This window comes from Vombatus ursinus, unplaced genomic scaffold (assembly GCF_900497805.2).
Source record: "Vombatus ursinus unplaced genomic scaffold, bare-nosed wombat genome assembly UNPS02014778.1, whole genome shotgun sequence".
In the NCBI taxonomy this organism is placed as follows: domain Eukaryota; kingdom Metazoa; phylum Chordata; class Mammalia; order Diprotodontia; family Vombatidae; genus Vombatus; species Vombatus ursinus.
The window spans coordinates 29,241,509-29,266,766 of NW_020954556.1; the positions used below are offsets into that span (position 1 = coordinate 29,241,509).

The 25,258-nt window shown below is 37.5% G+C and overlaps 1 protein-coding gene across 1 annotated transcript in view; it reads left to right on the top strand.

The window, feature by feature from the left end:
- The first annotated feature begins 401 nt into the window (after positions 1 to 401).
- Positions 402 to 25,258, top strand: part of XPO1 (exportin 1) — a 61,290-nt gene continuing 36,433 nt past the window's right edge. The window contains exons 1-4 of the mRNA XM_027865151.1: positions 402 to 718; positions 4,468 to 4,599; positions 11,205 to 11,306; positions 14,952 to 15,024. Of these exons, the coding sequence (XP_027720952.1) occupies positions 4,474 to 4,599; positions 11,205 to 11,306; positions 14,952 to 15,024 (301 nt within the window). The 5' untranslated portion in view covers positions 402 to 718; positions 4,468 to 4,473. The remainder of the gene's footprint in view (positions 719 to 4,467; positions 4,600 to 11,204; positions 11,307 to 14,951; positions 15,025 to 25,258) is intronic.

Here is a 25,258-nt window from a genome sequence, read left to right on the forward strand (position 1 = left end):
GAGTTTGTGGCACTAGAAGGAGGGGGAGAAGCGGCGCGGCGGCAGCAGCAGCAGCAGCAGCAACAGCAACATCCACATCCACAGCAATAGCAACAGCCCCGGCAGCGGCGCCTGTTCCAGTTTTTGCTGCTGCCGTCCGTGCAATCACCCGGAGGGGGAGGAGGGAGCCGCCAGTCGCTGAGGAGAAGGAGGAGGAGGAAGAGGAGGGGAGAAAGTTTAGGGGAGCCGGGTTGGGGGGGCCCAGCCGCCGGAGCCGAGTGAGAGAGGGGACTGTGTTGTGGTGGGGGGAAGTCGGACTGCACCTGGCAGCATTGTGCGTCCCCCTGACTGTGGACTTCAGCGGCGCCCCCCCTGCTGCTCCTGTTGCTGCCTGGCCGGAGGGTCCCCTCGGGGCTGAATCTCTGGGACGTAACCCCCCCTTCTCCCCTCCCCCGCCCCTCCTTCACCCCGGCGGGATCGTCGATTCATCCGCTTCGTTATCGTTATTTTGGGGGGGTGCGTGTGAGGCGGGGGGAGGCGTCATTGGAAGAGTAAAACGTTGTTGAGCTTTTTTTTTGCCCTTTTCCTCCCCTGATTTTTTAATTTCCTTTTTTTTTTTTTAAGGTGGGCAAACTGTGAAACCCACCTTCGTCTCCCCTCCTTCCCCCCTCCCCACCTTCCCTCATCCCCTCCCAGTCCCCCCCGCAAGGAAGGACGAGGCAGTTGGTTCAATCTCTGGGTAAGTCGGAACATGTAATGAGCGATCTTGGGGGGTCGTGGGGGGAGAGGAGGGAGGGGAGTTTAATCCTGAGGGCTGGGGGGGCCGGAGCTGGAACGAGCGGTGAAAGGAGAGATCCTGGGTGGGGTGAAGTGGAAGGATCGGAGGGGGGGGCGTTTCGCGGCACGGCAGTGGAAAAGGCCCCGGAGTGGGGGTACGGGCCTGGGTGTGTGGTGTGGTGCTGCAATTGAATGGAACAGCTTCTGCCACTGGGGTGGTGGGAGGGGAGGGAGGTGGGGTAGACGGCCGCGGGAGGCAAAGGGCTGCTGCTGTTGGGCTGTAAGCGTGTGCAGGGAGGGGGATGATGGAAAGCAAAGGGACAGTGGTAGTAAGGGGGGGCCCGAGTGCTGGTTTGAGGGCTTTCCCCGTTGGCTGGGGTGATTTGGGGAACAGCTCTGTAAATTATTATGAGTGGAAGTTTCCAGAAATATTGAGTGCAGCAGCAGGACCAGCAGCATTGAAACGTCCGCCTGCATCACGTGGCCCCCTGGTAGAGAGAGCTGGGATCGGGAGGAGGGAGGGGCTGCAGTGTAGCTGCTCCGTCTGCTAGCCAACTCCGGGGCTCGCGTGTGTGTGTGTGTGTGTGTGTGTGTGTGTGTACACACGTACGTGTGCCTGTGTTTTAAAGCTTTGGAGAGAAATAGAACGTTTTGGTTTAAATCGTAAAGTGGTGCCTTTATACTAACACTTTAGAGATCACTTTAAGTCCGATGGCCTTATGCACATTTAGACTCAAAAACATGTAAACCAATTTGCTAGGGCATTGTAGTATGAGCGCGTTGATCAGCCCGCTTCTCGGGAACGGGGGGGGGGGGGGGGTGCCCGAGGGGGGGGGGGAATATAAAAGGGGCGTTTGTTTGTTGTTGTATTTTTTTTCATCTGCTACGGTCCACTTCTGATCACGTACATGCCTTGTTACACAGAGACTAGGGCGGTGAACTTAAGTCGCGTTTGGTCTGAATACCTTTCCCGAGTAAGGGCGGGGGTGAGTGCCCCTGACTGAATTCTATAGTTAGAAGTGCAGCACAGTCAGTTTTGGGTGGGAGGCCAGAGGAAAGCAAGGGAGGGTGTGTTTCTCCTGAATGAAGCTGGCTACTTCCCACACACCTAAGTAGCTGTCTCCTTGTAGTGACTTGTCTTTGACCTATTGTGAAGTTATCTTTAAGCAACGGTTATGACTTTCTGGATAGGGGATGGGCAGTGTGTAACTATTGGCTTGTTTCTGTTGAAGTGCAAAAGCCTTCATTGGATAGTACTAGCTCAGATAAAATGTTAATCCTGAGTGGAGAACTGGAACCTAATTAACTGGTGTTTGGAGCGGAGGGGGCAGCAAAAAAGGTATTTTACCTGGCAATTGGATATTTCTTCCGAGTTTTGTTAACACTTAAAATCTTTTATGGAGAGAGGAAGCTTAAAACACTGATGGTTGAAGTTGAATTCTTTTCTTCTTTTTGATGGGGATGAAGTCAAATGTGATTGACATTGACCATTTCTGTACTTTAAGAATAGGTGGGTCATTTTGGACATAATACTGAGACTGACCCGGTGCTATCATCATGGGGGGTATTGACTCTTAACCTTGAAATAGATATCCTGAAGACCGGTGGGGGGGGGGTAGGGTGGCGAGACCCTAGCCAGTAAAATTCAGCACTTAAAAGTGCAACCTCGGTTGCATAAAAAGTAATTATATAAACTCTTTATGTTTTTATCCATTGACAAATAATGTACTTGACTAGAACCAAGTAAGAGAAAAAAGTTAACTATTTCCTTGCTAACCATTCAGTCCTAATTAAAAAACACTTTTGAGTTGTAAATTTTCTGTTCTACATGAATGATTTGTTTTCTAAACCTAAAAGATGCTACTCTTGATCTTAGAATTTTTAAAAATTTCATTTGGGTAAGGAAAGAGTTAAGTGGCACCATTGAGACCGTGTATGAGAGAGATTTCAATTTTTCTTTTTGTCCGTAGTTATTTTTGACCCAAGATTCTGTAGCTATGCTTATGACAGGTGCTGTGTTCTAAAAATATATGTTGTGTAACACCTAGGTTTAAAGAATTGATGTCCTGGTTGTAAACTAGTTAATAGACTGGTATGTTTTGAGAGTAGTTAATTATTTAATCTCCTTAGAAAGTCTGTAAAATAATTTCTGCTTTTTTTGTGTCTTAGGGTAAATTGCATTTTTAAACTTAATATTGACTTTAGGATTTTCATTTTACTTAAGCAGAATGTCATAACTTAATTTTTCTACTTTGAAATTAATACAAAGTAACTAAATAAGCCACATAAAATACAAATTAAACGCCACTCATTCAATCTTAGGCTTTTGCTTAGTTTTAAATTTAGAAAGTTACAATGAAATAGTCTTCAAATTTTTCAGTGACAAAAGTATTAATGTAGTTTGGCTTTACATTTTAATATTGCTGGTGAAAATTCCCAAATTTCTATGCTATTCTGACTTAGTGAAGTTGTTTTAGACCAGAAAGTCAGAAAGTATAAATGACCATTGATAGAGAATATAAGTTATATTTAGAAGTAGCCGTCCTCCAAAAAATGCCAAACAATCCACTCATACACTATTGACAGGGGAAAAGGTGTAGAAGGGCTTCAGAGACATACATTTTGAAAAACAAAATTGTATACTTTCAACCAGCTAGGTAAACTCTACTCTTTGATAAAGTTGTTGAAAACAAAGTAAGATTTTAATACAACGAATTTCATTGACAAGCAAGAGAAATTTTTAATTGACTCCAAAAACATTTTAATTTATTTTCTTGGATAGAAGCAAACATGATTTTTTTCTTAAACATGTAGGAAGTTCAAATCCATTAGATTTTTCAAAATAACTAAATTTTTTTAAAGGAACTTTTTTTTAGATGCCAAGGGTATGTAGTGTGTCTGATTATTAAAATCACATATTTTTTAATCATAGGCACATAGAGGTTGAGTGGAAAAGGACCTTAAGGGATAGACAGATTGGTTAGGCCAAGGTTACACAGGTGGCTGACACTGGGTTTGAAACCAGGGCCTCTGAAATTCCCATTCCTGAGCTCTCCTCAACTTTGCCTCACTACCCATAGATCACAGAGTGTTGCAGCTAGAGGGGACCTTAGAGAGCTAACCTTCTTTGATTTATTGATAGGAGATCCACAGAAGTGATTTTTTATTTTTTCAACTGCTAAGGTGACAGTTGTTTAAGGTCCTAATTGGTATCTGAACCCTGTTCATCTTTATCCCTAGTCTAGTACACAACTCCTTTGCTGCAAGCTCTTAGGCTTTTATGACATGCCCACATTTTGAAGTTAGGTGGTCTAGGTTTCCACTTTGGAAAATTGCAAAAAATAATTGTACTTCAGACTTTGTACCAGTACTTCAAAGTATGAAGTCTATACTGCTAATCTAGTCGAAAGAGTACTGGACTAAGAGTAAAAATGGATTGTTTATAACTGCCTCAGATGTGTATTGTGAGACCATAGAAAAGTTACTTAATTCATTTTGCCTCAATTCTGATAATGTCTTATCTTCCTACTGTTTTTTTTCTACCGAGATAATGGCCTAAAGTATAATTTATTAATGGTTTTGGTAAATGTTTTGGCTGAAATTTGAAATAAAATGGCTGAAATAAAATTTCTGTATGAATAAAAATTATTTTTGATCAACAGTAACTTCATGGTATGATCTTCTGTTGTTTTTTTCCCCCTCTGTTTGCAGTAATCTATGCCAGCAATTATGACAATGTTAGCAGACCATGCAGCTCGTCAGCTGCTGGATTTCAGCCAAAAACTGGATATCAATCTTTTGGACAGTGTGGTGAATTGCTTGTACCATGGAGAAGGAGCCCAGGTAAAGTATAAAAACCAGGGCTGATACAGATTGAATTGCATTAAAAATATTCTACTATTAGGCTAAAGTTGAATTAATATAACAATTTTATATGACCAGACAATCTGTGGAAAGAAGCATTTTGTAAGTTATTTTAGAACCTTGGTATAAGTGGGTTTTGATGATGAGCCTGCCACTTAATCAACTTAATTCAAATCATATCAGTATGCTTTGTCTAAGTTAATCTCATAATAAAGATGTATCTTATGAGAATATGTATCTAGAGTTGGAAGAGATGATTGAAGCTTAGGGGTAAAGTAGGATCTGAGATCAGCAATCCAATCAGTACTCTCACTGCTTCTGGAAAAGTTGTTGACTGACTCATGGTTCTACTTACCATCTCTGTAGCTTAATGGGACCAAAATACCCATTCTTAGCCACAATTCCCCTTTATGTTTTGTCTCCCTCATGAGACTCTAAACTTCCTTGAGAGCAGGGCTGTCAATTTTTTGTATTTGAGTCTACAGCACCAAGCATAGTTCCTGGCACATAGAACATAGTAAATGCTTAGTCATTCATACCTTCAAATGATTTGCCCAAAGTTACCTTGGTGTTGTAAGTATTATTTCATCCTCCTGATGTTTAGCCATAAAATTTGTATTAAGAAATATGATTTAATACTCTTAAAGGAGACTGCCACAAACGGGGTTGAAGGTGAGAAATAGTGAAGGAACTTGTGTGTTATGTATACAAGTATGCACATGTAGGTATATATGTATTTCCTTTCCTCTTGTTTGCAGAATTTAGACTTCTGGCCATAGAAAATCATGTCCTAAAATATGTAACACTTGTCAGTTAATGAAGATTTCTTAAAGATGACTGCAATAGCTAACATTGAAGTTTTATAAAGTATTTCAAGTACATTCTCTCATTTGAGACTTCTGATAATCCTGTGAGGTATTTATAGTTAATCATTTGTAATCTTAGTTGAAATCGGCCTTAGACACTTACTAGTTGTGACATCCTGGGCAAGTCACTTAACCTCTGCCTCAAGTTTCCTCATCTGTTAAATGAGGATAATAATGGTACCTACCTCCCATGGTTTGTTGTGAGGATCATGTAAGATAATAATTGTAAAGCACTTAGCATAGTGCCTGGCTGTGCTAAGCATTTTTACTTCTTTCTAATAGTTATATATTAGGTATTCATACATGTTGCGCTAGTATGGATTCTTAACAGACTATTGACCAAATATACTGACCTATTGTTTGGTTAGAAATCTGATCAGGAGTCTAGCGAGCAATAACTATTTTGTTACTAAATAAGATTCTTGCTCGTTATGCTTGTTGCCTAAAGTATCTTCTGGTTTCCAACGTAATAAAAAGGCTTACGTTTTTTTCCCACATATTTTCATGATGATCTGTAAGGAAGGACAAGTAATATACACATTTTATAGAAAAGGAACTGTAAAGCTCTTTGCTATGGTATTAGCACTGACTGACTTTAAGAGTCTAAGATAGATGGTTTGTCAAAATGATTACCAAATTTGGTAGATGAGATGTGCCATTTTAACACAATTTTAAGGATATTTAGGAATGAACCATTGTGTAGTGCAAATTATAGTCTTAATCAAATGAGGTTCTAACTACAATGGTGTTTGAAGTTAATGTTATTGAATTTTGTCTGTAAGGGTGGAGAAGAGAAAAAATGTTTAAAAAACTGTCAGCTTAATGACTTTTTTTTAAGGCTTTGTTTTGAGTACAGGTCAGAACCCCTTGGATCACTGCTATCTTTTTGTCCAGCATTTGCTGTTCTTTTACTCTCCCCAAAAGTGTATTTTCAAAAAATTCTATCTGTTTAGAGTTAAAGTAAGACCAATATCACCAAACAGAAGATGCTTCTTTATACTTAACCTTGAACAGGAATTTCAAGTTTCTTTTATGCTACCTAAAATGTGTGAAAACATATTTGGCTTTTGGAAGAACATTTGTGCTTTGAAATGTCTGTGGGGGAAATTATGCTCAAATTTGTGATTGCACTGATTTACTGCTCAGAAGGTCCTTCCATATCATCTAGAGAGCCCTGTTTGGACTTTTTTTTCTTTTGGCCTAGGCCATGATAGCAACTGAAATAGTCAAGGAATTAGTAAACCACTTAATTTGGGGTGGTTACCGTAGCATATAATTTTTAAGTTCTCAGATTTGAGGTATGGCTGTTACTATACATACATATATATTTATGTTTTATATATATGTAAAGTAAACACAGATTGAAGTAAGACTGGAGAACCTTTAAGCCATCATTAACAATTCTGAAAGTTACTAAATGTAAGTTCTATGTAATGAGTAAATAGCATTTAATGTTTCTCAATGAAGATTAAGCTTGTGGTGGGATATATTTTTTAATTTATTAATTTTTAGTTTTTAACATTCACTTCCACAGGATTTTGAGTTCCAAATTTTCTCCCCATCTCTCCCCTCCCTCCCAACATGGCTTGTATTCTGAATACCTCTTCCCCCAGTCTGCCCTCCCTTTATCAACCTCTTCCCTTTCTGTTATCCTATTGGGCAGGATAAGTTTCTATACCCTATTGCCTGTACATCTTATTTCCCACTTGCATGTAAAACAAATTTGGCGGGGGAGGGGGGGAACGAGGCAGTCTGGGTTAAGTGACTTTCCCAGGGTCACACAGCTAGTAAGTGTCAATGTCTGAGGTCCGATTTGAACTTGGGTCCTCCTGACTCCAAGTCTGGAAGTCTGTCCACTATGCTAACTCGCTGCCCCTATAAAAACAATTTTTAACATTTGTTTTTAAAACTGAGTTTTCAGATTTTTCCCTCCCTCCCCATCCACCCTCATTGAGAAGGCAAGCAATTCAACATAGGTTATACATGTGTGGTCATGCAAAACAATTCTATAATAGTCATGTTGTGAAAGACTATTATTTCCCTCCATCCTGTGTTCCCCCCCTTTATCCTATCCCGTCCTTTGACCCTGTCCCTCCTCAAAAGTGTTTGCTTCTGATTACCCCACTCCCTCATTCATTCTGCCCTCCCTTCTATCATCCGCCCTCTCTTACCCTCTGTCCCCCTATTGTCCTGTAGGGTAAGATAGATTTCCAAACTTAATTGAGTATGTATGTTATTCCCTCCTTAAGCCAAATCTGATGAGAGTAAGATTCACTCATTTCCTCTCGCCTCCCCCCTCTTCCCCTCCAGTGTAAAAGCTTTTCCTTGCCTCTTTTATGTGAGATAGATTAATCTTAATGTTGATTTAATAGGAAGTAAATTCCAAATTTGATTTGAAGGGTTTTTAAACTGCAAACCTATTTCCAAAAAAGTTGCTGTTATGTTAAGGGCTTAATAAGACAAAGTATGGTTCTTTATACAGTGGATTACATCCTCCCAACAGTAGTCTTTAATGTTTAAGTTTTTTCACATCACAAGTCAGTAGCCAAAAGATAGTCACCTACAATTGATTGGGTTTGTGAGATTTACTTACGATTTTTTGTTTTATTTTAATCCATTGTTGACAGTCTTTCAAAGAATACTACCAATGAATCTTTAGCTGTCTAATCTGAAAGTTCTAAAGTTCCATCTTTAGTGTGACCTTTAAGGTCATTAAAAGATGTAACATGATGGTATGGTTTCACCAAGTTTTGCCTTCATGGTAATCTCATATTTCATACTGGTAACAAATTAAAAGTCTAGAGACCCATGTGACTTTGGAGAGAAGGAAAGGGTTTTGTTTTGTTTTGTTTTTTAACTACTGGTAGCTCTGGATGTGTGGTTAGAAACCTCTCTACAAATGGATGACATGAAGCACTGGAGCAGTATACAGTGGTGCTACCTCACAGTTATGAGCAGTTTCTTAGGAGACCAAAAGAAACAAAAGGCAATTCTGAGGCTCAGGAACCACATATAGAATATAAGTTCTGAAAACTAGATCTGTCTCTTCTGTGTAAAACTAAACATTTTGACTAATATCAAAACTAGAATGTCAATATATAATAAAATTCAACAAATTCCAAATGTCTGCACGTGAAGTAATATTAGATGACTAGGGGGAAAGTGGCATTTCTCTTTCAATATGACATTCTTTTGATTATTTAGCATTATTTTAACTCTCAGCCTATTAGTAACTATAGGAAAATACTTCACTAGGAATTCTATAACTTTAGGATATATTTAAAATTCCTAAATCTTTTTTCTTTTTTCCCTGTTTTACTGATGGTAGGTTTGTGTTATTGTTTTTTAAGAAAACTGATTGGAGGCAAAATGAAGGTATTAATTGAGAAAAATAACTTTAGAGGAAGACAATTTTAGCATTGAATATATGAAATCACATGTAGATTCTAATAGGTAATAGAAATGAATGAGAGGAGTAGTAAGTTTACTAATCGTCATGGTAGTGCTTAGATAATGTGTTAGATGTGAAATTTCCTGTGGACATGCATGTTACCAATTGTCTAATTTGGTGTAACCACACCACAATTCCATTACTTGTACTGAGACTTATCACATGATGCACCACAGCCTTCTTGGCCCATACTCGGTGACTGCTTAGGAAATGTTGAAAGGTGTTTTGATTCCTTTTGTAGATTCCACCTATCTGACTTTCCTGCTCCTGGGAATTAGCACATTCTAAACTAGAAAGAAAATGAATATCTGTAGGGTCACTGACACTTTTTCTATATCCTCAACAATTATTGCTATATAGATACATAGAAAATGTTTTTGACATCGGTACAATTTTAATAAAGATATAATGTGGTTCTAGTGGATAATTGGCCAGCTTTAAAACCAGGAGGACCTGGGTTCAAGCCTCATCCTCCAACACATACTGTGACCCTGGACAAATCGAAGTGTTTTATAAGTTGTTTGTTGGAATTATTAAAGTCATAAAGGAATAGAACTTTAGTTATTTAAATGTGGAAACTTTTTTTTTATTGTTTAGATCCTATGGAAGGTAACATTTAATGGTCCATATACATTGAAACCTTAGAGGATAGGATAGTTATGGTTCATCGATAGTTCAGAAGCTTCATTTTTCTAATAACTTGAGTAGCTGTATGGCTTTAATAGGAAGAATCTTGGAGTTGGTGTTCTGACTGTGGGCTGAACTTATAGTTGTACTTTTAGGTATGTGATCTTGAACAAGCCTCACTACCTTATCTTTAAAATGAAAATGATACTTAGATACACTACTACCTTAAAAGGTTGAAATAACAAGTAATCCAAATAAAAGACTGAGAAATAATCATAGAGTGGGGGAATACTGAATTTGAAGTTAAAGGATCATAGGTTTAGAGGGAAAAGGCATCTTAGAGGTCCTTTAGTACAGTCATCTAATTTTACAGATAAGAAGACTGAAGCCCAAAGTTTTTCATACCTAGAGTCAAATAGTAAGTTGTAGAGTCAGAAATTGAATACATGCCCTCTGATTCCAAATCTAATAGTCTTTTTAAGATATGCTAGCTTCAGGACCTGAATTTGAAACCTCAGTCTGCTATTTACAAATGTTACAGACCTTGGTTTCCCTAAAGGTAAAATGAAAGTTTTATATCAGATTATCACCAAAGTCCCTTCTAGCTCTTAACTAAACCCTATACTAAATTCTAAGGAAATTAAGATTCAGTTGGGGGGGGGGGGTTGGAAAGGATTCTTGAAGAGCAAGTAGGTATTATTTGAGATGAATATTGAAAGGTAAGTAGCATTTTGATTAATGAGCACATTGGAGGAGTTGCAGATTTAAAGCTGAGGTTTTTTCCTTCCCACTCTATTTTATAACTTTCTGTACGTAGTTTGATATTTCCACTCATGTGTAGAGATAGTGTGTGTATGAACACACACACATGTATATTTGAATTAATAATTAATATATGTATATTGAATTAATATAGTGCCTCCTACGGGCACTATATTAGGTCCTAGGGATACAAAGAAAAACTAATCCCTTTCCTCAAGGAACAAAACATAATAATAGTACAGTGAGTTTTTCTGTAAAAGATTTGGTAAGTTTGGATTTACATTTTGGATTTTCTTCAAAAAATACTTGTTATGTCACACTGATCCTTTGTTTTAGGGTTAGAGTTATGAAAATTAGGTGAGTTATTTGGTAAGATATAGTAGAGTGCAGACTGTTTGACTTTATGCAGAAAGTTCTAATCAACCTGTGTAATTTAAATTTTTAAAAAATTAATGCTTAGAAAACATACATAGGAAATAGTCTAGTCAAACTGCAGTTTAATAGTAATAGCTGGCATTTATATCACTTTTAAGACTTGTAAAATGCTGTACAAATTTTAACTTATTTGATCCTATTAACAACGTTGGGACGTAGGTGCTATTATCCCCAGTTTACTGTTGGGGAACTGAGGTGGGCTGAAGTTAAGTGACTTGCCCACGCTCACAGAGCTAGTGTCTGAAGCTGGGTTTGAACTCAAGTCTTCTTGACTCTGGGTTTAATGCTTTATCCAGTGCCACCTCCTCAAAGCATTTGTTTGAATCTGCTTGAGAAAAAAATTATGGTGGATGTACTTCTGTTGATTTTTTTTTTTTTTTTTTTTTTTTTTTTTAAGTAAAAGCAACTTTAAAAATCTTTCCTGTTTTCTGTAACCTTTTTAGCAAAGAATGGCTCAGGAAGTCTTGACACACTTAAAGGAACATCCTGATGCATGGACAAGAGTTGATACAATTTTGGAATTTTCACAGAATATGAACACGAAAGTAAGCAAGTGGTGGTTTTAAAATTCATACTTCTCCTTTTCTTCCATACATAAACTTTGAGGAAGGTATCTCATTTACTGCACTAGCATTTGTTACTTCAAATAATTTTATCCTGTTTAATTACTAAAGTTCAAATTTTAATTCACCCTAAGAGACATAACATTTCTGTATCCCTGACAAATAGTCCTAACAAATAAATTATGAATGAAGTTTTGTTCTCAGGACTAGTATGCAAGGTGTGTTTTTATCCCTTCCATTTCGCTTTTTTAAGAGTTTATATGTATGCAGGTCTGAATTGTGTAAATTCTGATTATTATTCAGAGACAAAATACAACCTAATCAAAAGGATTATTCTGGGCAAGTAATCAATACAGGCTCTCCAACATCAAGTTGTATGGTTAGCTCTAACACTGACGTCATGTACCAATGCTTTTAATGGAACAGCACTCAGTTTTTATTTGCAATTTAAAATGTATGATTCAGGTTTTGTGGAGTTTTTTTTCCTTAAAAGTTTGAAAAGGCTGATCAAAATGTGTTTTGACTGTTTTAAGCTTGATGATTCACACTTTGCTTTAAAATAATTAAAAGAAATAAAATTACATGCGTGGCATTCTGTTTAATATACACAAAAGTTTCTCTATTTGTATGCTTTGTGTTAACAGAAACTAGCCATCTTCAGAATTTGTTTCTGAAATCAGATTGTGTTAATTAACAAGTTTTTAAAATATTAATTAGTTTTTAATCTTGTAAATTTTAGGGAAAAAATACAGTTCAGAACTTCCTCAAAGTGCTAACCTTAAGTAACAGTGTTTGCCTGTTTGCTTGCCTGGTAAATTTTGCTTTTTATACTGACAGACATTACTAATGTTTAAGTTGATTTATCAACAGTATTTTTAAAAACTCAAATTTGTCTTGTGAAAAATGAGATGATTAGAGGAACAGAAAGAAAGCAACAGGTAAAGAATTCTTCAATTTACATAAATTACAAGTGATTTGGTGCTAAATTTATGCACTCTGACATTTGGCTTTTTATGCAATCATTTTTTTTTTCTTTAAAGCTGTTTAACACTACCTGATATTAATCATAATGTTCCATTATGTTGATTGCTTGTAATAGGAAGAAAAGGGGTGTCTTCCTGTGCAACTGACACAGCTAGGCTTTGACGGCAGGCCTCCACAAGGTCTACCCTTTTGATTCCCTTTAACTGAATTCTGTTCATCAATTGTTTTTGTTTCTTGGGAGGTGGGAGGGGAAAGGGGATTCAATGCATAGAATGAGTAATTAAGGGTACAGTAGAAATTTCTACCATAGGGATCATTTCATGCATTTCTTTTTTCATTTAGTCTTTGCTGTTATCTGTCCCTCATCTTCATAACTCAGCAGTGGATTTCCACAAGTCTTAAGGCACAGGATAGTGTGAAGTAGCAATATAGCCACTTAGAATGCGTTAAAATTTTAAAAAATATTTGTACTATTATAGTAAATTTCTTTTTAAAAAAATTCATTTTGAAATTCTGAACCAAATTTCCCACCTTTCCCTGCAAAATTAGAGGCTTCTTTTTCTTAATTTTCTATAATTTAAAATTTTTATTTCATAATCCTGATAAACTTTGTGTTAGGATAGTAGTACAAAAAGTGTTTTGAACTTTCTTGGTATGGATCTAATTGGGTTTTACCCTCAACTGTCTAGTGGAGTGACAGAAAAATTAAGTTCAAATTAGAGCTTCTTTTTTGTGGTAATGGGTGGGTAATGAAGAGCTAGTAGGCTGTTGGATGATAGAAAAGAACTACAAAGCAAGAACAAAGTTTGGTAATATGAAAGAATATCTAAGCGAAAGATAGGAAATGTACATAAACTTTACTATAAATAACATTTTAAAGCTTATAAATGTTAGCTTTCATGTTCTTCACAGTGTTAAAATGGTAAACCATTGGTCCTGGTTAGCCTTTCATTTCTGTTTAAATGACAAGACTTTCTTTGGAGGCATTTATGTAGAAAAAGGAAAAAATAAAAACAAATAACCCCCAGATTATCTATATGTGGCTGGGGCAGTTTTTTTGTTTTAGTTTTAAGGTTGTTTAGGAAGCAGCATTAAGTTTTTCTTCTCTCTCCCCACCCCCAGCAAGTTTTCATTTTCATATATACACTGCATCATATTGGTTTTTTATGAATGTTATGCTATAATTTCATATTGGACAAAAGTTTTTCATAAATTTGTTTAGGAGAATGCATATTGGCTTATTCTTCGAACTTTTCAGAATTTCAGTGATTCAATATTTATATACATTTTTTTTTTACCTTTCCCCAGAGGTAGTTCTAGGGATTACAACTAGATGATAATAAGCTTCCATATTTACTGCTGGTTATGAAAACATAAATTGCATTAATCTGTGATTGCAGAATTACTTTGGCCTCATTTTTTTACTCTTTCCAGAAATGTTTTGCAGATGCAGAATTTGAATGGCCAATTTTTCCTAGAAATGTATGCAATATAAAAATGAAAGAAAACAGCAAAAACGCCTCTGTGTGTGTGTGTGTGTGTGTGTGTGTGTGTATGGACAGTCTGCATTGTGCTTTGGATAACATGAACATTAATATGATCCCTTTGGTTGAAATACTAATGATCCTATTTTACTGTGTAATAACTAACCATTTTAAAGATGAACTCTTATTCGCAGCCAAAACTTGCGATCTGAACTTCTGTATGTGAATGAATTTACCTTTCAGATATTGTTACTTATTTTTGTCCAGAACCAAATACTTAAGAGAAACCACAACATTTTTGTTCCTTTTCTTCATGCCTGATCATTCTAAATTGGTCATCTTTGTTATTTTGAGTAATAACTTACTATGAATAAATACTTGACTATTTAGAGTGAGTAGCAGGAGGGAGAAATGGCTTGTCAAGTGGTTGGTCTGCCTTTTTACTCACGCTGTTAGTCATGATTCTTATACTTAGGAAGGAATATCTGGAAGGTAAAGAACAATTGATTGCACCATATGTTTTATGTGTTATTTTGACTGTGTTCAAAAGTTTATCTTTAAATAAGTAGAAATAGCTACCTTAGGGGTGGGCATTAAAATTAAGTAAACCTGTGGGTTGTCTTGCTGCTCCTTAAGTAACACACCAGTGAAGTTTGTGACCACTTTCTATAGAAAGTGCCTATGAGAATGTCTTATACTTTGCCAAGAGCTTATAACTCATAGAAGAATGGTAGGAAGCTTGGTATACCATCCAAGCTACTAAATTCATAGGTGGTGTGGTTGTGTTAAAGTACTTGGGCATATGAACAGTCATTTATGCTGTGAATTCATATCTGGCTACTACTTTCTTTTCTACAGATAGCCCATTTGGCTGCCAAAGGGCCTTTTACTTGGTTCTTCCTCCTGGTGTGAGCATGATCAAACAGCAGGACTTTATACTTTATAGTATAGTAAACAGTAAAACAAGGAAAATGCATGAACAACTCAGTAATTGGGTGAATAGATTCTTGTTTAATGTATGTATAATTAAATTTGTTAGCTTAATACCTTTTTGAAACTTTAGATATATACGTGTGAATGTCTGTCTGAATGTGAATCCTGAAAGTTGTTGTCAGCCTTAGAACAATATATTCACATACTTCTGTTATCCGATTTTCAGTATTATGGACTACAAATCTTGGAAAATGTGATAAAGACAAGATGGAAAATTCTTCCAAGGAACCAATGTGAAGGTAGGAATGTGCTTTAAATGATTGTAACTAAGGGAGGTGTCAGTCTTAGGCTTTAATATCTTAGCATCAGCTAAGTGTTGCAATGGGTAGTGTGGGACTTGGAATCAAAAACTTGAATTTGAATTATGCCTCAGGCATTTAATAGGTCTGTGACCCTAGGCAAGATGCTTACGTTATCTCCACCTAGGTTTTCTCATTTATAAAATGAGGATAATAAGGTTACCCTGAGGACCAAGCTAGGTGTATATGTAAAGCATTTTGTAAAACCTTTTAAAGTCCTACATTAATATACTAGTTTTTTATGTTCATTTATGCATTGCATTGTAAGATGACCTCATTCTAAATTCACTTGATTGAAACTTTGTAGTTTACTGGTATTGTAGTTTTTCCTATTTTTTATTATGTAGTAAACTAGCTTTATTTCTCTTTTGGGACTGAGGTGGTCTTTGTGAGGAGGAAAAATATTAGTCACAAAGCAGATTTTGTTTTTAGATTTCTTTTTTAGATGTTTTTTAATAACGTCCCAGTTTAATGGCTTGCTAATTTCTCGCTATTTTTCGATATAACGTAATTTTAGCCAACACAAGGCAACAGGTATTTATTAAGCATTAGCTGTGTGGCAGGCACATTTTGCTAAACATTGGGGATAAAAATACAGGCAAAAGGAAAGTCAAGTCTTCCCCTCAAAGAGTTTACATTCTAATCAAGCAATATTACACATAAAAGGGAGCTGAAACATTCGTGGCCATAGGGAAGGTGCTTGTACAGGGGCACATGGTAGCAAAATCCATAGGGTTAGAAGCACAGCTGAGAGAAGAATGAAGCATGGCTGGCCTGGTCCTGTCACCCAAACAAAAAAGTCTATTACTGAATAAAATTTTATTTGTAGTTCATCTTGTAAGCATATAACTAACAAAGAAAACTGCCAACAATAAATCTGTTTTCTATATTTTCTGCTTGTGGGAAATCATCTGTAATTGGTAACATAACAGAGCCAAAATTTAGGTACTGAACAAGTCAGTCATAGAACATTATTTACCACAGTCTTGGACTGGTATAAGAGGTCCAGGGAACAGCCTATCAGAATAGAATGAGATAAATTTTTTGTCTAGCAGACAAAGGTATTTCTTTAACATTTGTAACTTTTTCTTTTGCATTTTTTGTGTTGGATAAACAGGGATATAGATTTTTGGCTTGGTATTTTTAGAGTTCTTTTCATGACTTACTCCTAGCACAGTACTCTTCATCTGATCCATTTATTTGTGTATTGCAAATGTCTGACATTTATAGAGTATTATATAGGGTTTTTTAAAAGCTTGATACATACCTTATTTGACCAGCATAACAGCTCTGAGGTGTGGAGGTTGCCCAGTGTCACACCATACTTCAGTGCTCTCTATGTAAAACCTCTTATTCCACTTATAAAGTTGTAGACTCCTTGGGAATATGTTTTGGCTTATTTTTGCATGGCCTCCATTACTACCTGTGTGACTTTTGATAAGTCAGTTTTCTCTCCCGTAAAATAAGAGGATTAGACTAGACATTCCAGATCCCTTCCAGCCTTAATACAGAATATTTGTCTCATACGTGCCTTGTAGTTGTATTGTTTGTATGTATTAAAGCCAATCATTCTCTGTGCTTCCCACCATACCCTGCCCTCACATCCTAAACCCCTTCTGGGTACCCAATTTACTTTGCTTATATGTAGAGCTCAACTTTTACTTAAGGAGTAGATCCATTGCCTTGATTAAAGACAGTATAGCTAGGAATGTAAAACTTAGTTTAGCTATCTTAGGAGCTATACCTCATGTTGTTCGTACCTTAATTGAGACCACAATCCCTCCTCTTCCCCCCACCCAAACAAAAAGAAGATTGGGTTACTTCATCTTTATTATTGGGCATTAAAGTCACAAACATAGATAGAAAAGGTGAAATTAGTTACAACTTGTCAGAATCTTCTGGCTCTCATGACTCCCAAGACTAGCAGGCTTAATGGGTCCCTGGGGATCTGAGTAAGCTATCCCTACCTAGATGAAACTACAAATTTTCAGGGTCAAGATACTTTATAAAAATTGCTTCAAAATAATATTTAGATATTGGGGAATCTCAAGCAATTAACATGATATTCTTTATGGTTTTTAAAATAAAAAATGTTGATTAGTTATGTTAGAAGTAATTGTGGAAGGAAAAATAAGCAAAACGCCTGTTTTTATCTTACAGTAGGATCTTGTAATTAACTATACATGTAGACACTCCAAAACCATAAATATAAGCATAGCATTTTATTCCACACTTGTATCATTAAAATATTTGTACATATGTGTGTATAGTTGTTTCTGCCAACCAGTTAACACACCTTTTATGTGCAAAATAATGCTGTTTGAAGCTGGGGGTATAAATAGGTATAAGAAGTTTTACTACTCCAAAAAATTTGCAATATACTGGGATAGTATGTTACATGTAAGAGTATTTAATGATAAAAGGGAGCATGTAAGTAGCAAATGAATTTGGATTTTAAATGCTATAGATATTAATAGCAGGAGGAAAGCTGCTGGGACTGGGCTTGGGAAAAAGGATAGGCTTAGGTTTCAGTTAACTAGGAATGGGGTAGTTAGGTGGTGCCATGCATAGAGCTCTAGACCTTGAATCAGGAAGGGCCTGAGTTCAAATCCAGCCTCAGACACTTCTAGTTATGTGACCCTAAGCAAGTTACTTAACCTTGTTTGCCTCAGTTTCCTCATCTGTTAAAATGGGCTTGGGGAATTACAGGCAGGAGGCTTGAAAGAGGGTCTGCAATTGATAGGTTAAGGGAACATTGTAGTCTAGCTTTGTTGGTACAGTAGATTCATGGTGATAAGGTTGCAAAGACCATGATAAACATAGGCTTGAATGACAAGCTGAGAAATTCTGTAGGCATTTAATTCTTTAAAAAAGAAAGAAAGAAAGACTCCAGTAGCAGAATGCCAGTGTGGGCGAAATGTTATTTTAAAAAAATTTACAGGATAAACTATCACAACTTGGCTTTTTAGTTTAGGCCTTGTTCCTTCCACAATTTTACTTCATCCTGCTTTCCAGATAAGTAAATAGTCATATGGAACATTCTGCTGGGTACACGGGGATTAAAAGTTTAGATGAGATGCAGTTGTTGCCCAGATGGCATATAGTATTGTGAAGGGGACATGACATAACTTTAATTCAAAACAAAATGTTCATGAGAGACAAAAGTGCTGTATGAGTTCAGAAGTTAATTAATTTCGAGGAAGAGAAAAGTAACTGAAAGAGGAATGTATCTTTTATATCATGACAGGTTGTTGTTATAATGCTAGAATTAAAATCTGGAAGATCTGAGTTCAAATATGTTTGGATAATAAGCGGTGGTGGAAGTGTTGGAGAAATAAGAATTGTGCATAAGTCTTGGGCACATTGTTAAAGAGGAGACCTGTTAGATAATAGTCCTGATAGTGGGTCGTAAGGATCTCTTATTAGATATAGAGCAGAGGTGTCAGGCCACATGTGATCTATCCATAATATTCACTAGTGTGGCCCAAACTAAATTAAATGTAATTTGGAAATATGTGACACAATAATTAAAAAATAGGTATATTAATATGCAATATTCTAAGTCAGTACTCAGCCCACAGGGATCCTTATGTAGTAGGATTTAGTGGTCCTCATTTCTGTTTGAGTTAGATACCACTGGTGTAGAGAATAGAGAAGACTAGACCAGACTTGCTAATTGGTTGTAAGAGGTAAAGAAAGAGTCAAATATAACCCTAAAGTATTGAGTGAAATGTTTAGTGAATTCCCTGACAACAATATTGAAGTCAGTCAGGTTTGGGAGCAAAGACGAAACAGTTTTGTTTTGGACATGTTGAGTTGCTAGAGCTAAGCTTACTACTTTTTTAGTAAGGGCCAGAGGTGATAGTAGAAGCTATGAAAATGAATAATGATTTCCAAGAAATGTAAGATAATTAAGGGCATAATTTGGGGGATGTGAGGAGCTAAAGGAGTTGTTTTTTTGTTTTTTAAACATTGTGGAGACCTGGGTATGTTACTAGATAATAAAGGGGCCTTGTTGAGAAAGGGAGGAAGATAGAAAAGATGGGGGGGGGGAGGAATTATGACTACAGAGACCTGGAAGGAAGCAAGGAGATTCATATAATCAAGGGTCCAGAGAGGATTAAGCATTAGCAAGCAGGATACAATACCCTCTTATCTGAAGAGAGGTAACAGTAGTGGTGAGGGGTGTTGAGAAGGAAGGAGTATGAGGAGACTCAGTTATCAGTAAAGAAGACCACTGATTTGTCTGCTCTGTTTGGGTTTTGTTAGGCAGTGGGGTTAAGTGACTTGCCCAGGGTCACACAGCTAGTAGATGTTATGTGTCTAAGGCTGAATTTGAACTCAGGTCCTCCTGAATCCAGGGCTCTATGTACTGCACCACCTAGCTACCCCTGTCTGCTGTGTGAAGTCAGCATTATGGATACAATGTAGCCAGGGGCTTTAGGAGTAAGGTTAAAATTTAGGATAGTTGCAGGGGGAAATGAGCTGTTAATGATCAAGTGGAATGATTATGGGGCAGAAGTACGCATCTAGTTCAGGCTTCTTGTTAGTGTCCATTGACATTCATCAGCTAGGAACCAGTTGAGGGGGGCTTAGTATTAAAGTGGCAGGTCTGTGGAATCAAATCTGGATATGGAGACATGGAGGCAGAAAGGGGAGTTGAATTAGGAGACTAGACAAGTGATTAGTGGTTTTGGTGAAGGGAGCAGGAGAGGAAGGTTGGGGATCTTGATCAGGATCCTGAAAATGTCACAGTTGTTGAAATGATATGAAATGTGGCCATGCCCATCCAGTACATGGCTGAAGTTGGAGGTGAAGGGAGGAGGTAATGGGATTTAGGGAGTTACAGAGACAGAATGGTATTATAAAGACTACTCAATCAAATGTAGAAATCATTGAAGAAGTTGGGAGGTGACCTTGAAAAGCAAGATAGTTTTGATTAAATTTTTTTAAAAAATTTATAAAATGATTACTGTATGATGGACAATAGAGAATTTAGAACTAAAAATATAAAATTTTTAAAATAATTTTTAAAGAAATTCTTACTTGTGTGCAACATCTTTGAAAAGCTGTCCTTTTTGCATTCCCCCTCTACAAACACTGTCTCTCCAAAATAGAAAGGAGTATATGAAATATGTTTCATGGGGGGAGCTAGGTGGTGCAGTGAATAGAGCTCTGGCCTTGGAGTCAGGAGGACCTGAATTCAAATCCAACCTCAGACACTTAACATTTACTAGCTGTGTGACCTTGGGCAAGTCACTTAACCCTGATCGCCTCACCAAAAAAAAAGAAGAAATGTTTCATGACTAATTTAGTGGGTATAATACAGGGACAACAAGGCTCAGAACATTTCTCTGAACACAATAGGCTTTGTCTAAAAAAGTATTTAAAGTTGTTTTAGTGTAGTCCTACTTTTAACAAAGGGGCTGTGTTCTCCTGTCATATGTCATAAAACTGTTACATAGGTACAATAAGGGATTTTAAGAACTTATAAGACTCCTTAAAGTTAGGCAATGATTACCAAGTTGTATAACATTAATTTAAGGCAGAAAAGGACCTTGGAGAGCCTTTAGTGACTTGCTAAATCATGGACCCTGTGTAAGTTGGCAGAGCCTGGGTTCAAAGGAAGGTCTTCTGATTCTAAATCTAGATCTATTCCCACTTTGTCACACTGCTATTTATATATGCAAACTATGAAGATAATTTTCATGATTCCAAGGTCTTGATAATTTAGAGGGTATTTGTTAAAACATTTGAGAATCTGTGTGATGGAGTGGTTAGAAAGCTGACCTCAGAGTTAGGAAGACAGCCAGTACAAGTGCTGCCTTTGACACATCCTCACTATTTGAATATAAGCATAGCACACCCTTACCCAGAGCTGACTAAATCATCAGTCCTGTAAAAAATAAATAATAGGCCCAGCCAAGATGGCAGAGTAAAAACAGTGACTTGCTTGAGCTCTCCCCCAAACCTCTCCAAATACCTGTAAAAAATAGCTCTAAACAAATTCTAGAGCAGCAGAATCCACAAAAAAAGCAAAACAAATTTCCAGTCCAAGAAAACCTGGATGGTTGATTGGAGAGGTCTGTCATTCTGGGCTGGGAGAGGAATGCAGTTCAGCGTGGGCCAAGCAGGCAAAGACCAGGTCTCAGCAAAGCTGGAGCAGGCCTCAGAGAACTGAATCACAGGCAGTTGTGGCAGTTTCCAGACTTCTCAACCCACAAACGCCAAAGACAACCTAGGAGGTCAGTAGGAAAGGTCTGTGACCACAGTGAGAGAGAAGTTTGGTCGTAGTCCCAGTCCCATCATGGCAGCTATTTCCAGCCCACAGACGGAGGGGAAGGCAAGTGGCTGATCAGAGGGGGATCTTTGCTGATGCTGAGGCAAGAGAGTCTCCTGGTTTGCCTGTGCTTGGATCTGGGTCGAAGTCCTAGGTGGTGATCCTGGGGTAAGTAGGAGTGCTCACGAGGTAGAGATTGTGGTGGCAGTGGAGAGGGAATCCTCACAGTTCCAAGGCAGAAAAGAGTGCTTGTGGTCACTCACAGACCAGAGCACAGGCCAGGAAAGGAGTAAACACCTCGCCCTTGATTGTACCACCTTGGGAGAACTGAAAATTTATAGGCCCCTAGAAGTATCTCTAAAAAAACAGCTGCACAAAACCCCCCTAAGCTTTTTTACAGTACATTCTCCACACTGGCAGCAGACCCCTACCTTAACAAAGAGTTTAAAACTCAAGTAATTGGCTGTGAACATGAGCAAACTGCAAAAAAAGTCAGACCATAGGATCTTTCTTTGGTGACAAAGAAAAGCAAAACATTAACAACCAGAAGAAGACAACAAAGTCAAAGCTCTTACATCCAAAGCCTCCAAGAAAAATATGAATTAATCCCAGGCCATGGACCAGCTCAAAAAGGATTTTGAGAAGCAAGTAAGAGAAGTAGAGGAAAAACTGGGAAGAGAAATGAGATTGATGCAAGAAAATCATGGAAAACAAGTCAACAGGGGCAGCTTGGTGGCTCAGTAGATAGAGCTCCAGCCTTGGAGTTAGGAGGACCTGAGTTCAAATGTGGCCTCAGACACTTGACATCTAACTAGCTGTGTGACCCTTGGCAAGTCACTTAACCCCAATTGCCTCACCAAAAAAAAGAGGAAAAGAAAAACAAGTCAACAGCTTGCTAAAGGAGACCTCAAAAAAAATGCTGAAGAAAATCACACCTTTAAAAATATCCTAACCCAAATGGCAGAAGAGGTCCAAAAAGCCTACGAGGAGAAGAATGCCTTAAAAAGCAGAATGACTAGATGGAAAAGGAAGTCTAAAAGCTCACTGAATAAAATACTTCCTTAAAAATTAGAATGGAGCAATTAATTGGAAGCTAGTGACTTTATGAGAAGTCAAGACATTGTAAAAACAAAAGCAAAAGAATGAAAAAAATAGAAGACAATGTGAGATATTTCATTGGAAAAACAACTGACCTGGAAAATAGATCCAGGAGAGATAATTTAAAAATTATTGGACTATCTGAAAGCATGATCAAAAAAAAGAGCCTAGACATCATTTTTCAAGAAATTATCAAGGCAAATTACCCTGATATTCTGAAACCAGAGGGTAAAATAGAAATAGAAAGAATCCACCAATCACCTCCTGAAAGAGATCTCTAAAGGAAAACTCATAGGAATATTGTAACCAGATTCCAGAGTTCCCAGGTCAAGGAGAAAATATTGCAAGCAGCCAGAAAGAAACAATTCAAGTATATTCCAGAGGGCAAAGGAGATGGGGTTACAGCCAAGAATCACCTACCCAGCAAGACTGAGTATAATCCTTCAGGGCAAAAATGGACATTTAGTGAAACAGAGAACTTTCAAGCATTCTTGATGAAAAGACCAGAGCTGAATAGAAAATTTGACTTTCAAATATAAGACTCAAGAGAAGCATGAAGAGGTGAATAGGAAAGAGAAATCATAAGGGACTTATTAAGGTTGAACTGTTTACATTCCTACATGGAAAGATATTTGTAACTCATGAGACCTTTGTCAGTATTAGGATAGTTGGAGGGGAAAAAAATATATGTATAGATACGTAGATACAGGGTAAATTGAAGATGAATGGGTGATATCTGAAGAATAAAATTAAGGGGTGAGAGGATTATACTGGGAGAAGAAGGGGAGAGGTAGAATGGGGTAGTCTCACATAAAACAGACAAAGGCTTTTACACTGGAAGGGGGAAGTGGGGAAAGGTGAGAGGGAATGAATGAATCTCATGAATCATGAAGTTACTCTGAGAAAAAGTTCTTATCAGATTTGGCTTAAGGAGGGAGTAACATACACACTCAATTAGGTATGGAAATCTATCTTACCCTACAGGAAAATAGGGATGAAGGGCATAAAAGCAGGGGGATGATGGGGTGGGGCAGATTGGGGGAGGGGGTAATCAGAAGCAAACACTTTTGAGGAAGGACAGAGAATAGAATAAATGGGGGAGGGGATAGGATGAAGGGAAATAAGTTAGTTTTCCACAGCATGACTACTATGGAAGTGTTTTGCATGACTACACTTGTATATAACCTGTATGGAGTTGCTTGCCTTCTCAATGAGGGTAGGTGGGGAGGGAGGAAGGGAGAAAATTTAGAACCCAAAGTTTTTTTTTGTTTTTGTTTTTTGTTTGTTTGTTTGTTTTTGGCTAGGCAGTGGGGTTAAGTGAGTTGCCCAGGGTCACACAGCTAGTAAGTGTTATATGCCTGAGGCCTGATTTGAACTCAGGTCCTCCTGAATCAGGGGCTGGTGCTCTATCCACTGCACCACCTAGTTGCCCTGAACCCAAAGTTTTAAGAACAAATGTTAACAGTTGTTTTCACATGTAACTGGAAAATAAGATACAGGCAATGGAATATAGAAATCTATCTTGCCCTACACTACAATAAATGGGGAAGGGGATAAGAGAGGGGTGGGGGAGATAGAAGGGAAGGCAGATTTGGGGAAGGGGTATTCAGAATGCACGCTGTCTTGGGGTTAGGCAAGGGACGTGATGGGGAGAAAATTTGAAACTCAAAATCTTGTGGAAGTGAATGTTGAAAACTAAAAATAAACAAATTAATAGTGAAAAAAAATGATATCTCCAGAAAAGATTTCTTTGAAATGATGGGTTCCTTATGAGTTTTTTGTAAGCTGATGTTAAATGTTGCAAACTGATTGTCCAAGAGTAAATAGAGGCCCATGGAATTAATGGGTAAAGCAAGGAGGAAGAGAACAAGATTAAGTGCCTACTATTACATACCTGGAGATGGGCTAAGTGCAAATAGTATCTTATTTGATCCTAGCCCTAGGCGCTAGGTGCATTACACTTGTGGAAACTGAGGCAGACAGGTTGAATGGCTTGCCAAGAGACATGAACAGCTAATATCTGAGACTAGATTTGAATTTTGATCTTTCTGAGGCCTAGTGCTATCTACTATCCTACCTAACTGACACAAGACAGGTATAGTAAATGGCTTAATATTGATTTAATGTTATAGTGATTGTTAAATCTTTGAGTTGGGATTTTTTTTTTAACCTGAAGTTCTCTCGATGACAGCAAAGCCTTTGGATTCAGGATATACTTTTTTGTAGTTATTTGGGATATCAGAAAGCAGAAACAACTCAAATTGTATCCTGTTTGCAGTTGTTTTCCTGCTTTCTTTAGTAAATGAGAAATTAGTCATTTTATAGAGGGGGAGGAGGAGGAGTGGATTGCTTTTTGTGATTTCAGTCAGCAGGTATTTGTTGAATGGTCTACTGTGTGCAACCTGCAAGGTGTGAAACATACAAAGGTGAAAATTTGAAAATATAGTAAATATAGAATAAAAACAAATAAAAGGAGTTTGAGAGGGAAGGTACTAGCAGTTACAGGGATCAGGAAAAGCTTCCTGTAGAAGTGGGGTTTTTAAGAAGCACACTTTTGAAGAATGTAAGGGATTATTGCTCCCCTTATTCCTCATCATTTTTTAATTCCCTAGACCATTACTTTCTCCTTAAGGATTTGATTTACTCCCCTGCCTTAACCATTCTTAAATCCTCACTAGCACACTATCTAATCTGTTGATAAGCATTGTCATTTCTACCTTTGCAATATTTCTCCTCTTCACATCCACAAAGTCTCCAACCTGGTGCAGGTCCTCATTACCTCATTCCTGGACTAGT